Below are 13,067 nucleotides of genomic sequence, written 5' to 3'. Positions count from 1 at the left end.
GAGAAATCGAGGAAAACTCTTGAAAATGCGCAATAACTTTTAACTGGGTGTACCGATTTTGATAATTTTTAATTTAATCGAAAGCTGATGTTTGTCATGTGGTCACAAATAAATTTTATTGAAATCTGATAACTACTTTTTGAGTAATCTTTGATAACGCGTAGTTACTTGACTATTTTTTCGTCGATCTACGTTGTATTATTCGTCGATGTAATTGAAGTCGGTTTTTTTTCGTTTGCGAGCAAACACAATTATTTATTTTTATTTATAAAGCTGAAGAGTTTGTTAGTTTGTTTGTTTGAACACGCTAATCTTAGGAACGACTGGTCCGATTTAAAAAATTATTTCAGTGTTAGATAGCCAATTTATCGAGGAACGCCATATATCATTATGCTAAGATCAGTAGGAGCAGAGCACTAATGAAGAATGTTTCAAAATCAGGGCTTTTTTGAAGTAACTATCCAACACAGATGAAGTCGCGGGCAGTAGCTAGTAAATGATAAAGATGTGTGGTCTCAGTGACGTTGTATTACATGCAAAATATACCAAATTTGTATAAAAACACAGTTTATACTTTAGAAAAAAGATTAACTGCGGAGTTCCTCGCCGGTGCTTCTCGACTTCTCTGCATTCCGAATCCGTGGCAGTACTTTTAAAAATAGTTAAAATTTTAATTTGTAAAATAACGATTCGAAGGTGCTTGTAAAGCCTATTTGAATAACGATATTTTTGATTTTGATTATGAGTAGTTCATTAGTAGCAGTAAATAAGTACACTTCTCATTCTATTCCTTAAAAATAATTAAAAAAATTCTATCCCAAGCCTGTTTCTATTTCAAATGTATCACGGCATCTATCAACAAACTCGTATTCGAAATATGTCAGCTTATTACTACTCAGTGTCAGAAGCAATTAGCACAGAAGAGCTTGTTGGCTGTTGCATTAACACACACAGCGGCGGAGACTCGTGACGTGAAAATTGTTACTTAGCGTCGCGGTGGAGCATTGAAACACACAATTTTAGAAAAAAGAGTCCAGAGATAGTAGTCTGTTTCACACTTATATCAATGTAACTGAGTGCCTAGTGCGAGTTTTGTTTAATCCGTCTCGCAATAACGGGCGTAAATTTTAACTTCATTTTGTATGGGAAATTCGGGATTTCAACCAAGTTCTCACGTTTGCCGCTAGATGACTCTGTATCGATTGTATCGTAAACTATTCTTTATCGTCTAGGCTGCACTGTTTAAATTCCCATACAAAATAATCTTCACGTATAAACGCGTTTCTGTCATGTTTCCGTGAATAAAACTCGCACTAGGCACTCTGGACACAATACGAAACTTTAGCGTCGAATAGAATATTTAGCTTTTATGACTTGGTAGAGAGTCTTTATCGAAATGTAACAGAATGTCACGTTATCACTAAGTGACGTAGTCTATATTTTAATGAGAGAAAGGGAACAGCTAAAATCGTGGACCTACGCGATGCTAACTCGGTACCCGAAACTTTTTTTTTATATCACTAGGTCGGCAAACAAGCGTACGGCTCACCTGATGGTAAGAGATTACCGTAGCTTATAGACGCCTGCAACACCAGAAGCATCGCAAGCGCGTTGTCGACCAAATCCCCAATCCCCCCCAGGAGCTTTGGTCACCTTACTCACCAACAGGAACACAATACTGCATGAAAATAGTATTATTTAGCTGTGATCTTCTGTAAGGTCGACGTACTACCCCAGTCGGGCTGCTCTATATTTTGATCAGGAAATTCCTACTGTGCCCTACCTCAGTTTTGAAAACTAATATATATTACGGAAAGCTAATATTAATTATGTATATATCAATAATCTTTTGTGACATATATTGTTATGAGAGCGTTACGAAAAGTGTGATAGGGCGAGGCGGACGGAAGTTGAGAAGGAGATATAAGTTAGATGAAGCTAAATAAGTTTTACTTCAGACGTTATAGTCTTTGAAGCATACTCGTTAGCTTAGCATTTAACGGTGTGACAAAGATCATCGTTAATTTAATCGCACACCAGCATTCGACATCGTACGCTCACAATATCAAAAAATAAGTCAGTAGCATAATTATAACAACTCAACAGTAACACACGATCAACATTTTTACACATCTACCCTCCAAGTTTTACAATGAATCAATCACAAAATAATACAGTCGCAGTAGCAGGATACACACGGGGTGATTTACTTTGACGATATTATTTAATGTCTATTTTTTATTAATGATAAGAAAGAAATATTTGACTTAGATAATTTGATTTGTGGCAAAACTTAGCAATAATAATTGTGTTTGAAGGCAAATGAAGAAAAACCGGCTTCAATTATATCGACAAGTAATACAACGTAGGTAGACCAAAAAATAGTCAAGTAAATACGCATTTATCAAAGATTAATCCAAAAGTTGTAATCAGATCTCGATGAAATTTAAATGTGACCACAGGATAAACATCAGCTTTCGATTAAATTAAAAATCATTAAAATCGGTACACCCAGTAAAAAGTTATGCGGATTTTCGAGAGTTTTCCTCGATTTCCCTGGGATTCCATCATAAGATCCTGGTTTCCTTATCATGGTACCAAACTAGGGATATCTCCTTTCCGACAAAAAAAAAGGAATTATCAAAATCGGTTTATAAACGACGGAGTTATCCCCGAACATACATAAATATATATATACGGTCGAATTGAGTAACCTCCTCCTTTTTTTGAAGTCGGTTAACAAAGGAAAAATTCTTATGCAAAACTGCGGCCAGGAGCTCTTTATATATACCAAACAATAAATGTATGTATTTGCATAGGACCGGCGGCTATTATCAAGATACTTGTGATACAGGTCAGTAGGGCCCCACTCTACAGGGTTACATAAAGAGCTCTCCATACCCTTTAAGTTTTAGAATTGATATAATTACAGCATTTAAGCTGACCCGACGTTCAATCCTTGGTTTTTATTAGAAAAGAAAATTGCCCACGACTTTGTCCGCGTGTAATTTAACAAAAAAGTTTGTTCAGTTCTCAGAGCTATAAAATAAAGTAGCCTAAGTTACTCCTTACTATATCAGTCCGCCAGTGAAAGTCCCGTCAAAATCGGTCCAGCCGTTCAGAGATTAGCTGGAACAAACAGACAGACAGACAAAAATTGCAAAAAATGTTATTTTGGTATATGTATCCATATGCCTTTAGTAAAAAGCGGTTATTCTAATATTACAAACAGACACTTCAATTTTATTTTTTTGTATGTATATATGTGAATTATTTTAAGCTACTAGACAAATGGCGTGACATCTTTTGTTTGTTCTGATGAAAAAAAAAGTTTTTTTTATCGGATTGTATTTAATATTTTAATATACTTAATTATAGTAACCTAATAAACTTTTAAATTATGTTTATATTCAACTGTATATTGGGCCCATTGAAATTCGATCGAGGTCTGATGAGTTTTTTTTCAGTTATCACTAATAATGCGTATATAATTGACTGTTTTTTGGGTTCCGTATGTCAAAAGGAAAAAACGGGATCCTTATAGGATCACTTTGTTTTTACAGCTTTCTGTCAAGAACCTATTTCTCTGGAACGCGTGCAGGTATCAAGCTAAAATTCATACCGAATACTCAGGTCTACTGTCCCTTCGAGCTGTGAAAAAATCAAACTTCTAAGCCAACGTTTCAAAAGATCGTTTATGCTGAAAATTTTCGACACTGGCAATCAATACTTCCCGTGAACTCAGAATATTGAAATTTGGTACGAAGCTACGTCTTATAGCACAGATAAAGGGAACACTGCGAAAAGCAAATTTTTTAGTAACATCCTATCATAAAAATATGTTTAATAATTATGTTGGTATGGAACCCTCGGTGGGCGAGTCCGACTCGCACTTGACCGGTTGTATTTATACGTTAAGTGTGAGGCGTTTGTTTATTATTTACTAAATGCACCTGAATTATATTTGTTTTGAGCAGAGATCTTAAAATTCACATACATTTTAATCTAAGTTTGATTGACGAACAAACAACCCGTTACCATGATGCTTACAACAACGCCGAAAATTCTAAAACTCGAAATAAACAACAAACACGATAAAAAAGTCTGTGTCAGCTTCGACGTGCGACCGGAGTTAAACTCCTTAAGAACGATTACATTAGTATTTAGATATATATTTATCTCTTCCTTAAAATCGACATGGCACGAGTAAACTTCACTCTCAAGGCAGGTTTCACATGATTCTAGGATTCTAGTCCCCATATTGTTTTCATACCACCGTGTGTTCCAATCTTTTCTTAAGATAAGTTCTGATATCCTTGACGGTGATTTACACATGAATCATAGTTTTATAGATCTTGTAAGTTTAAAAACTCATAAACAAAAGCTACCCGCTATACGACAGACTACAAGAAGGTCGTTAGAAGTATGAAAAGACTCTTAAAAAGAAAATTTCGACTTATTTCCATCGTCAAGTTTCAATTGAGATATCCGTGTCAAGTGACGCGTTCAAATGAAAAGGATGCTTCGTTTTAACCGATCGCGTCGTAGCGAAAGGTGGGTCGTGTTTTTGATCTCTACCATTGTTTAAATAGTGCAAATTGTGCTAGTGCAAATTTAAATTTAATCTGTTTTGTAATAAATCATACGTCAATCGTTGTGTAAATGGTAATCATTATAACACAAAGCAGTAAGCATTTACGGTAGAGCTCATAGTATGCGAAAGAGATTCCGTGGTGCATTATGATCATGAAGGCATCACTGTGTTTTAGTTGATATTCTGGCTGATCCTGTCTGTGCAAAGAGCCTCGCACTCTTGCTGGCCTCATCGGCAGTATTTTACAGCATTTCAGAGCGACGAAATGTCAGTCGGAAATATTCCACTTAAAATTTGGAGCAGCTCGTCTCGAAAATTACCTCAACCTAAAAATATCACTGCTGCAACGCTGCTTTCAAGTAGTACTGTGTTCCTTTGGTGAGTAAGGGGGCCAAAGTTCCTGGGTAATCCTCCCCGGGGTAGGGTTGGCAACACGCTTGTGATCCTTTTGGTGTTGCAGGAAGTTAAAATAACGGCTTAACATCAGATAGATTAAACGTTTGCATGTCACAAGTCAGGCCGAAGACAGGCAGCAGCGTCTTCGGTGCGACAAAGCCAGCCCTGCGGTCACGAACCCGCCTGCCCAGCGTGGTGACTATGGGAAAAAACACATGAGTTCACTCCATTTTTGGCGCGAACTTATGGAGGCCTATGTCCAGTAGTGAACTGTATTAGGCTGAAGTGAGTGAGTGATGCCACCAGTCGGATAAAAAAAAATCTCAAGTCTTGCTAAATTTTATTTTACAAGGGTATTTAAAAGACTGCACTGTAATAATAGTACCCATACGGATACCTATATACAGCGTCAACTGACCAGTTGCTGGGCAAATGCCTATTTGATTGAGGACAATTGTCCAAGGGAGCTGAAATTATCGAATAGTTTTTAACGAAAAATGCAAAATCCTGACAATATTCGACATTTTTTTGAATTTTGCAATTATTATTCGCATGCATGCATTCAGCCTGTAACATTCCATTGCTGGGCATAGGCCTCTTTCTCCATGTAGGAGAAGGATTCGAGCTTAATCCACCATGCTGCTCCATTGCGGGTTAGCGGATATGTTGCATACTATAAGTAACTATCTCTGTCAGGTATTTAAGATAAAAACCGGGAGCGACGGCTTAATGTGCTCTCCGAGGCATGGTGGGGAGACCCATAAGGATAGATATCGAAACCGGAAAGAAATATTTATACATATAAAAATATCCATCCCGAGCTGGAATCGAACCCGCGAACCGTCCGCGTCGGTGTTTTAGGAGACTACTCGCAACACACCAGAGCGCTTCAAATTAAATTAAAATTTTGATTATATTTTTATGTGTGTGTTATCGTTTTTTTACGAACTACACCCGTCTCACTGTCCCCGCGATTTCGTCTGCGTGAAATTAAACAAAAAAGTTATGTTTAGTTCGCAGAGTTATAGAATAAACAAAATTCTAAAATAAAAGAAGCATAAATTACTCCTTATTACATCAGCTATCTGCCAGTGAAAGTCCCGCCAAAATCGGTCCAGCCGTTTCAGAGACTAGCTGCAACAAACAGACAGACAGACAAAAATTGTAAAAAATGTTTTTTCGTTATATGTAACGTGTACACATCCATATGCATTTAGTAAAAAGCGGTTATTTTTATATTACAAACAGGCACTCCAATATTTAAGACACTCCTTTTCCTTCCAATATTTAAGATATTTTATTTAATTGAAAAGATAATACAGTAATATGACATAAAGTACGAATTGAAAAAAGGCTAAATTATTTATAAATAATAATTAATTTTATCGTATTCCACGTATACTCTCGCTTCTTAAATTCTTCGTCTCGCGTCTCCAAAGATCATTACAAGTCGAAATTCCATTACGGTTGGTTTTGTAAATTGCGTTTCGTAATAACTGAGAGACTGATTTAACTAAGTAAGAACAGGCGACACGGCCGGCCGTTTGTGAAAATTACTAAACTACTATGTTAGAAGCCCTTTTCGTTTTTTTTTTTGTTTTTGAAGTGAATGTGATGCAAATATTTTATTAAAATTTGTTGTAACGTGTTGATGGATAATTTTTTTATTCCAATTTTTTGTTCCACGCGGACGAAGTCGGGGGCACAGCTAGTCTTATGATATACAATTAATTTAGACAATTTTTAATTTTTTTTTAAATTATCTGAATTCTACAAATGAATTCAACATATTCAAGTAATAAGGAATATACTATTTTTAATTTGAATTTTAAGATAATCAATTATATATATTTTTTTACAACTAGGTCGGCAAGCAGGCGTACAGCTTACCTGTCGGTAAACGATTACCGTAGCTTATAGACGCCTGCAACGCCAGAATCATCACAAGCGTGTCGCCGGCTCTACCCCCAATTCCCTACAGGAGCTCTGGTCACCTTACTCACCACAGGAACATGACACCGTTTAAAAGCAGGTATTTAGTTGTGCTCTTTTATAAGATCGAGACACTCCCCCAGTCTGGGTATGAGCAGGATACCGCCGGGGTGAGGTGGCGAATGCTCACACATTCCCATCTCATCAAAATCAAAAGCAGCATCAAAGCAAGAGCACTTTCGAATTGTCATTTTACAAATTAAAACTTTAAAAATAAATTATTATATTTGTAGAAGTAAAGCTGCCACCGATTCGGATTGTAAGTTCTGCAGAGAAGAATCGGCAAGAAACTCCGCAGTTACTCTTTTGAAAAATAATATATTTAAACTGTGTTTTAGTTCAAAATTAGAAACATCTTGCATGAAATACAGCGTCACTAAATCCACACATCTTTATCAACTATGTGATCCTGCACCGAGCTTTATCTATTATTTATTTTTTATAAAAACTTTAAACTTATATTGAGACAATTCCTAAACTGTTTGTGGGATTTTATTATATGTACATTCGAATACCATGACCCAGAAAGGAGACGTTTACTTTCCGCAGTCAGAAACTTGGAGTTACAATTTTGTTATTCCTTCTCGTGTTTACAATGCGATTATTACTATTTATTTCAAAACAATGAATATTCTGGTGAATAAACATAAAATTTGTTATAAATATATTGCGACGCAATTGTTAGTTTGTCTACCTTTTGAAAAACATCCCGTAAACTCGAGCTCCAAGATCCCACCCAGGTGGATGGATGACTGCTCAACGTGGTGGTCTTTGATCAGTAAAAGTCTGAGATAACCTTTTCGGTACCCCCGCGCTGGAGGTCCATGAGGTTTTTCTCCACATAAAAAGAAAAGGTATGAGCGGGATATTTCCTGCTGTGACCTATACATATTAACTAAAAAATAGCAAACATTAAATACATCCCTATATTTTCGTTTACTGTTCGACCATTAAGCCAACATATTATTACAATTATTTTTTAACTAATTACCCTGTTATGAAACCTAAAAAGCTATCATTATTCTCATTTTACAGAGTAAGTACAATAAAATTATGTTTCGTTAAAAATATTCCTTTTCCCTCCGTCTAAAATAATATTATCGTAATAAGAATTATTTAATAGAACTTTACTTTCAGAATTTTTTTATTTATTATTTAATGCTATAATTGTGTTTGCTGACAAACGAAGAAGAAACCGACTTCAATTACATCGACAAGTAATACAACGTAAGTGGACGAAAAAAAAATTAACAAACGCACTAGTCGTCACTACGATTTTCGAGGGTTCGCCTCGATTTCTCTGGGATTCCATCATCAGATCCCGGTTTCATTATCATAGTTCTATCCTTGAGATATCTACTTTCCAACATAATTGTGTTTGCTCGCAAACGAAAAAAAAAACCGACTTCAATTACATCGACGAGTAATACAACGCAAATCGACGAAAAAATTGTCAAGTAACAACGCATTATCAAAGATTACTCAAAAAGTAGTTGTCAGATCTCGATGAAATTTGAATGTGACTACATGATAATCATCGGCTTTCGATTAAATTAAAAATCATTAAAATCGGTACACCTAATAAAAAGTTATTACGGATTTTCAAGAAGTTCCCTCGATTTCTCTGGGATCCCATCATCAGATCCTGGTTTCCTTATCATGGTACTAAACTAGGGATATCTTCTTTCCAACAAAAAAATAATTATCAAAATCGGTACACCTAGTAAAAAGTTATTGCGGATTTTCAAGAGATTCCCTCGATTTCTCTAGGATCCCATCATCAGATCCTGGTTTCCTTATCATGGTACTAAACTTGGGATATCTCCTTTTCAACAAAAAAAGAATTATCAAAATCGGTACATCCAGTAGAAAGTTATGCGGTATAATACAACGTAGGTCGACGAAAAAAGCGTCAAGTAAAAACGCATTATTAGATATAGCTCGAAAAGTAGTTGTTAAATCTCAAATAAATTTAAATGGGACCAATTGGCACACACCACCTTTCGATTAAAAGAAAATTTGTCGAAATCGGTCCACCCAGTCAAAAGTTTTGATGTAACATACATAAAAAAAAAAAAAAAAATACAGTCGAATTGAGAACCTCCTCCTTTTTTGGAAGTCGGTTAAAAAACAGAATTATCAAAATCGGTTCATATGGTGGAAATTTAGTATTTACTAGATGTCATTCACAGCTTTATTCGCGTTTAACATGATTAGTTTTCGAAAATGCTCCTTGATTTACCTAATTTGTTATTTTTTTTAACCAACTTCAAAAAAAGGAGGAGGTTACTCAATTCGACCGTATATATAACTCCGTCGTTTATGAACCGATTTTGATAATTCTTTTTTTGTTGGAAAGAAGATATCCCTAGTTTGGTAACATGATAAGAAATCAGGATCTGATGATGGGATCCCAGAGAAATTGAGGGAGACTCTCGAAAATCTGCATGACTTTTTACTAGGTGTACCGATTTTGATGATTTTTAATTTAATAGAAAGCCGATGTTTATCATGTGGTCACATTTAAATTTCATCGAGATCCGATTACAACTTTTGGAGTAATCTTTGATAATGCGTATTTACTCGATAAATATTTCGTCTACCTACGTTGCATTACTTGTCGATATAATTGAAGTCGATTTTTCTTCGTTTGCCTGCAAACACAAATTATTACTTATCAATAGCTCGAAAATAAATAAAGTAAAAAAGTTATTATGAAATGTTACTATGATATAGACAAATATTTTAATGCTAAACCGTAATTGCCCTTATTACATAAATTAATGTATATAATTATATTTACTTAACAAAGCGCTTCTTCTCTACCTTAACATTTCGTGCCCCTACGGGGTTCATAATTATCTTTTCTGTTTTTTATTTACAACAACCATGGTCACGGGAGGATGGTTGGAGCATGGTGGCTGTAAAGTATGCGAAACGTATAAACGTATCTAAAAACCTTAATAAACCGTAACAAAATCCGAAAAAGTTGTTTCAGTATAATAAGTGAAATTCGCGTAAACATTAGAAAACAAAATAAATAGAAAGATGTATATATGTAGGCTAATGATTAGGGATAAGTATATACGATTACTAGTCGACTCGGCAAACGTTGTCTTGCCGCTAAACGCTATTTAAAAATAGGGTTTGATCGTAGATGGTTGAAAATTTAGGGTTATATGTATTTTTCAATTTTCTATCATAAAAAAATAAAATAATAATAATTTATCTAAAAATTATAAAAAAATTAGGTGTGGAATACCCTTAACATTTAGGGGGATGAAAAATAGATGTTGTTCGATTCTCAGACCTACCCAATATGCACACAAAATTTCATGAGAATCGGTCAAGCCGTTTCGGAGGAGTTTAACTACAAACACCGCGACACAAGAATTTTATATATTAGATAGTATTTTTTTAATACCTGCCCTGAGTGGTGACTATAGACAAAACACATGAGTTCACTGGCTCGAACTTGTGGAGGCCTATGTCCAGTAGTGGACTGCGATAAGCTGATGTGATGATGATGTGATGATTTTTTTAATTTTTAAAAATCCTTACAGCTGCACGACCAGACGGATTTGGATAGAACACGATTACTAGTTAGTTATATCCATAATAGTATGTTATACTATTCGCGGCATTTAGGATCTTGGAGCTCGAGTCTTCCAACAGGATGTATTTCCTAAGGTAGATATTTAGCAATTCCGTTGCAATATATTTATAACGAACAATATTATGTACATTTACAAGAATATTGGTTGTTTTGATATAAATAGTAATTAATCGTAGTGTAAACGCGAAGAGGAATAACAAAATTGAATTGAATTGAATGACTTTTGTAAATCATATCAATACAATAATTTCTAAAGCATATAGTCAACTAGGTTTCATATCACGAGCTTGCAACACATTTAAAAATATAGGTTGTATCAAAATTTTATATTTCTGCTTCGTTCGAATTATACTGGAGTACGCTTTCGAACTATATATGGGGCCCTGTATATAATGTACACATCGACAGGATTGAATCACTCCAGAAATAATTTATAAAACTTTTAAATTTCAAAAGTTACAGAATCTGTCCCACCTGTGTTGATTCATGTAAACACTACCAAATTGAATCCCTATCCCAACGTCGTACGATATTATCTTATTACATGATATCGTGAGTGGGAAAATAGATTGCAGTGAGCTTTTATCCCAGATTGAATTCTGAATACCATCAAGACGCTCTAGACATATTAAACCTTTGTTCCATACACCTCGAGTAAGAACTAATTACGCACGTAACTCGGTCCTCTGCCATATTGTCAATACTTATAATACGCAATATCCAAACTTAGACCTGTTTTACCTAAGAACGAAGACGGCACTTAAAAAAGAAATCAAAATGATGCATTTTCCGTAGTATCATCAAAAATATTCAAAACCAGCACCTACAGATTTATACACAAACCCACACTAATACACCTTCGTCTTACACGCACACACCTACATGAACACACATTCACCTTTTCATGTCTTACACTCACCTCTAACTGCAGTGGAGGGGACAGAACATAGCCGTTTACTTTTTATTACTTTCTGTTATTTTTTAAATATAGTGTCTAGTTATGTATTTTATAATGATTAATATTTTTATATATCAGTGTGATCCTATTTTGGCCATATTTGTACATTATATTGTAACATACTATTGTAACATAACGCTTTCGGATTGCCTATAAAATAAATAAATAAATAAAATTGTTACTCCAAGTTTTCGACTGCGCAAAGTAAATGTCTCTTTCCTGGATTATGGTATTCGAATGTAAATATATCAAATCTCACAAACAGTTTTGGAATTGTCTCAATATAAGATTAAAGTTTTTATAAAAAATAAATAATAGATAAAACTCGGTGCAGGATTACATAGTTGATAAAGATGTGTGGACTTAGTGACGCTGTATTTCATGCAACATGTTTCTAATTTGGTACTAAAACATAGTTTATATATTATTTTTCAAAAGAGTAACTGCGGAGTTTCTTGCCGATTCTTCTCTGCAGAATCTACATTCCGAACCGGTGGTACCTAGCTTCAATTTTAAAAACAAGTAATCACTTTGAAATTTTAATTTGTAAAATGACAATTGAAAAGCGCTTTTGAAGCCTTTAATTATGAAATTGATATTGATTTTGACACTACTTTCGGCCTGAACTCAACCCTAAAAAAATAGAAAGTTACGCTGTTAGTTAGTTCCCCAAGATTTTATTCATGATATTTTTCTTACAGTTGAGGATATAATACTACTAGATGTGGCATTAAATTGAGGAAAAAATAGCTGATAGCCTTCCTCGGTAGGTACATAGGCTATTCAACACAAAAATGATTTTTCAATTCGAACCCGTAATTTCTGAGATTAGTGTTTAAACAAACAAACTTTTCAGCTTTATAATATTAGTACCTATACATTATATCAAGTCACATCAAGTTCCGTGATATGTTTTATATCTGTTACCGTGTTTTGCTTGAAATGAAAAAAATGTTCGATTGATTCATCATTTTTTTTATTATTTATTCATTTATAATACATTAGAAAATTATATATATTTATTAAATGTTCTTATCTAATTATCTGTTCATATTCTAAGGTCTTTAGTTCAAAAATAGAATTTTTACGTTTAACCAAAAACAGTTGAGTTTCTAAGATTTAAGTTAAAATATATAGCTATATACTCACTGTGCGTAACAGAGATCCCCAGCTCCGAGCCACAGACGAATCAACAACATCGTCAGCCATAGTAATCTCTCAGCCGCCATTTTGAAGTTTTTAAATGTTTCAAATAATTAAAATTTTATCTACATGTTATTCATAAAAAAATATATAATTACATTTAAAACCTTCACTTTAACGTTTAATTAATTAAAAAACTTTTTGTCTATCTATATATTATTTAACATTATAATTTAAACATTTTTTCTTGGCTGATTAATTTTAAAAATTAAAAAGTTAAACGCGTCGCGACTTTGACAGCTGCTCGCGAAAGCGCGCAAAACAATGATGGACGTCTGGTAAAAAATCTCATTTTTTACTTACGTATA

General features: G+C 34.3%; 1 protein-coding gene across 1 annotated transcript in view; it reads right to left on the bottom strand.

The window, feature by feature from the left end:
* Positions 1-12,785, bottom strand: part of LOC123666516 (glycine receptor subunit alpha-2-like) — a 35,095-nt gene extending 22,310 nt beyond the window's left edge. Inside the window, exon 1 of the mRNA XM_045600598.1 lies at positions 12,706-12,785. Coding sequence (XP_045456554.1) covers positions 12,706-12,785 — 80 coding nt within the window. The remainder of the gene's footprint in view (positions 1-12,705) is intronic.
* Between the last annotated feature and the right edge of the window lie 282 nt (positions 12,786-13,067).

Source organism: Melitaea cinxia, chromosome 26 (assembly GCF_905220565.1).
Source record: "Melitaea cinxia chromosome 26, ilMelCinx1.1, whole genome shotgun sequence".
In the NCBI taxonomy this organism is placed as follows: domain Eukaryota; kingdom Metazoa; phylum Arthropoda; class Insecta; order Lepidoptera; family Nymphalidae; genus Melitaea; species Melitaea cinxia.
The sequence above is the reverse complement of the archived record's forward strand: the minus strand, read 5'-3'. Positions and strand labels throughout refer to the sequence as shown.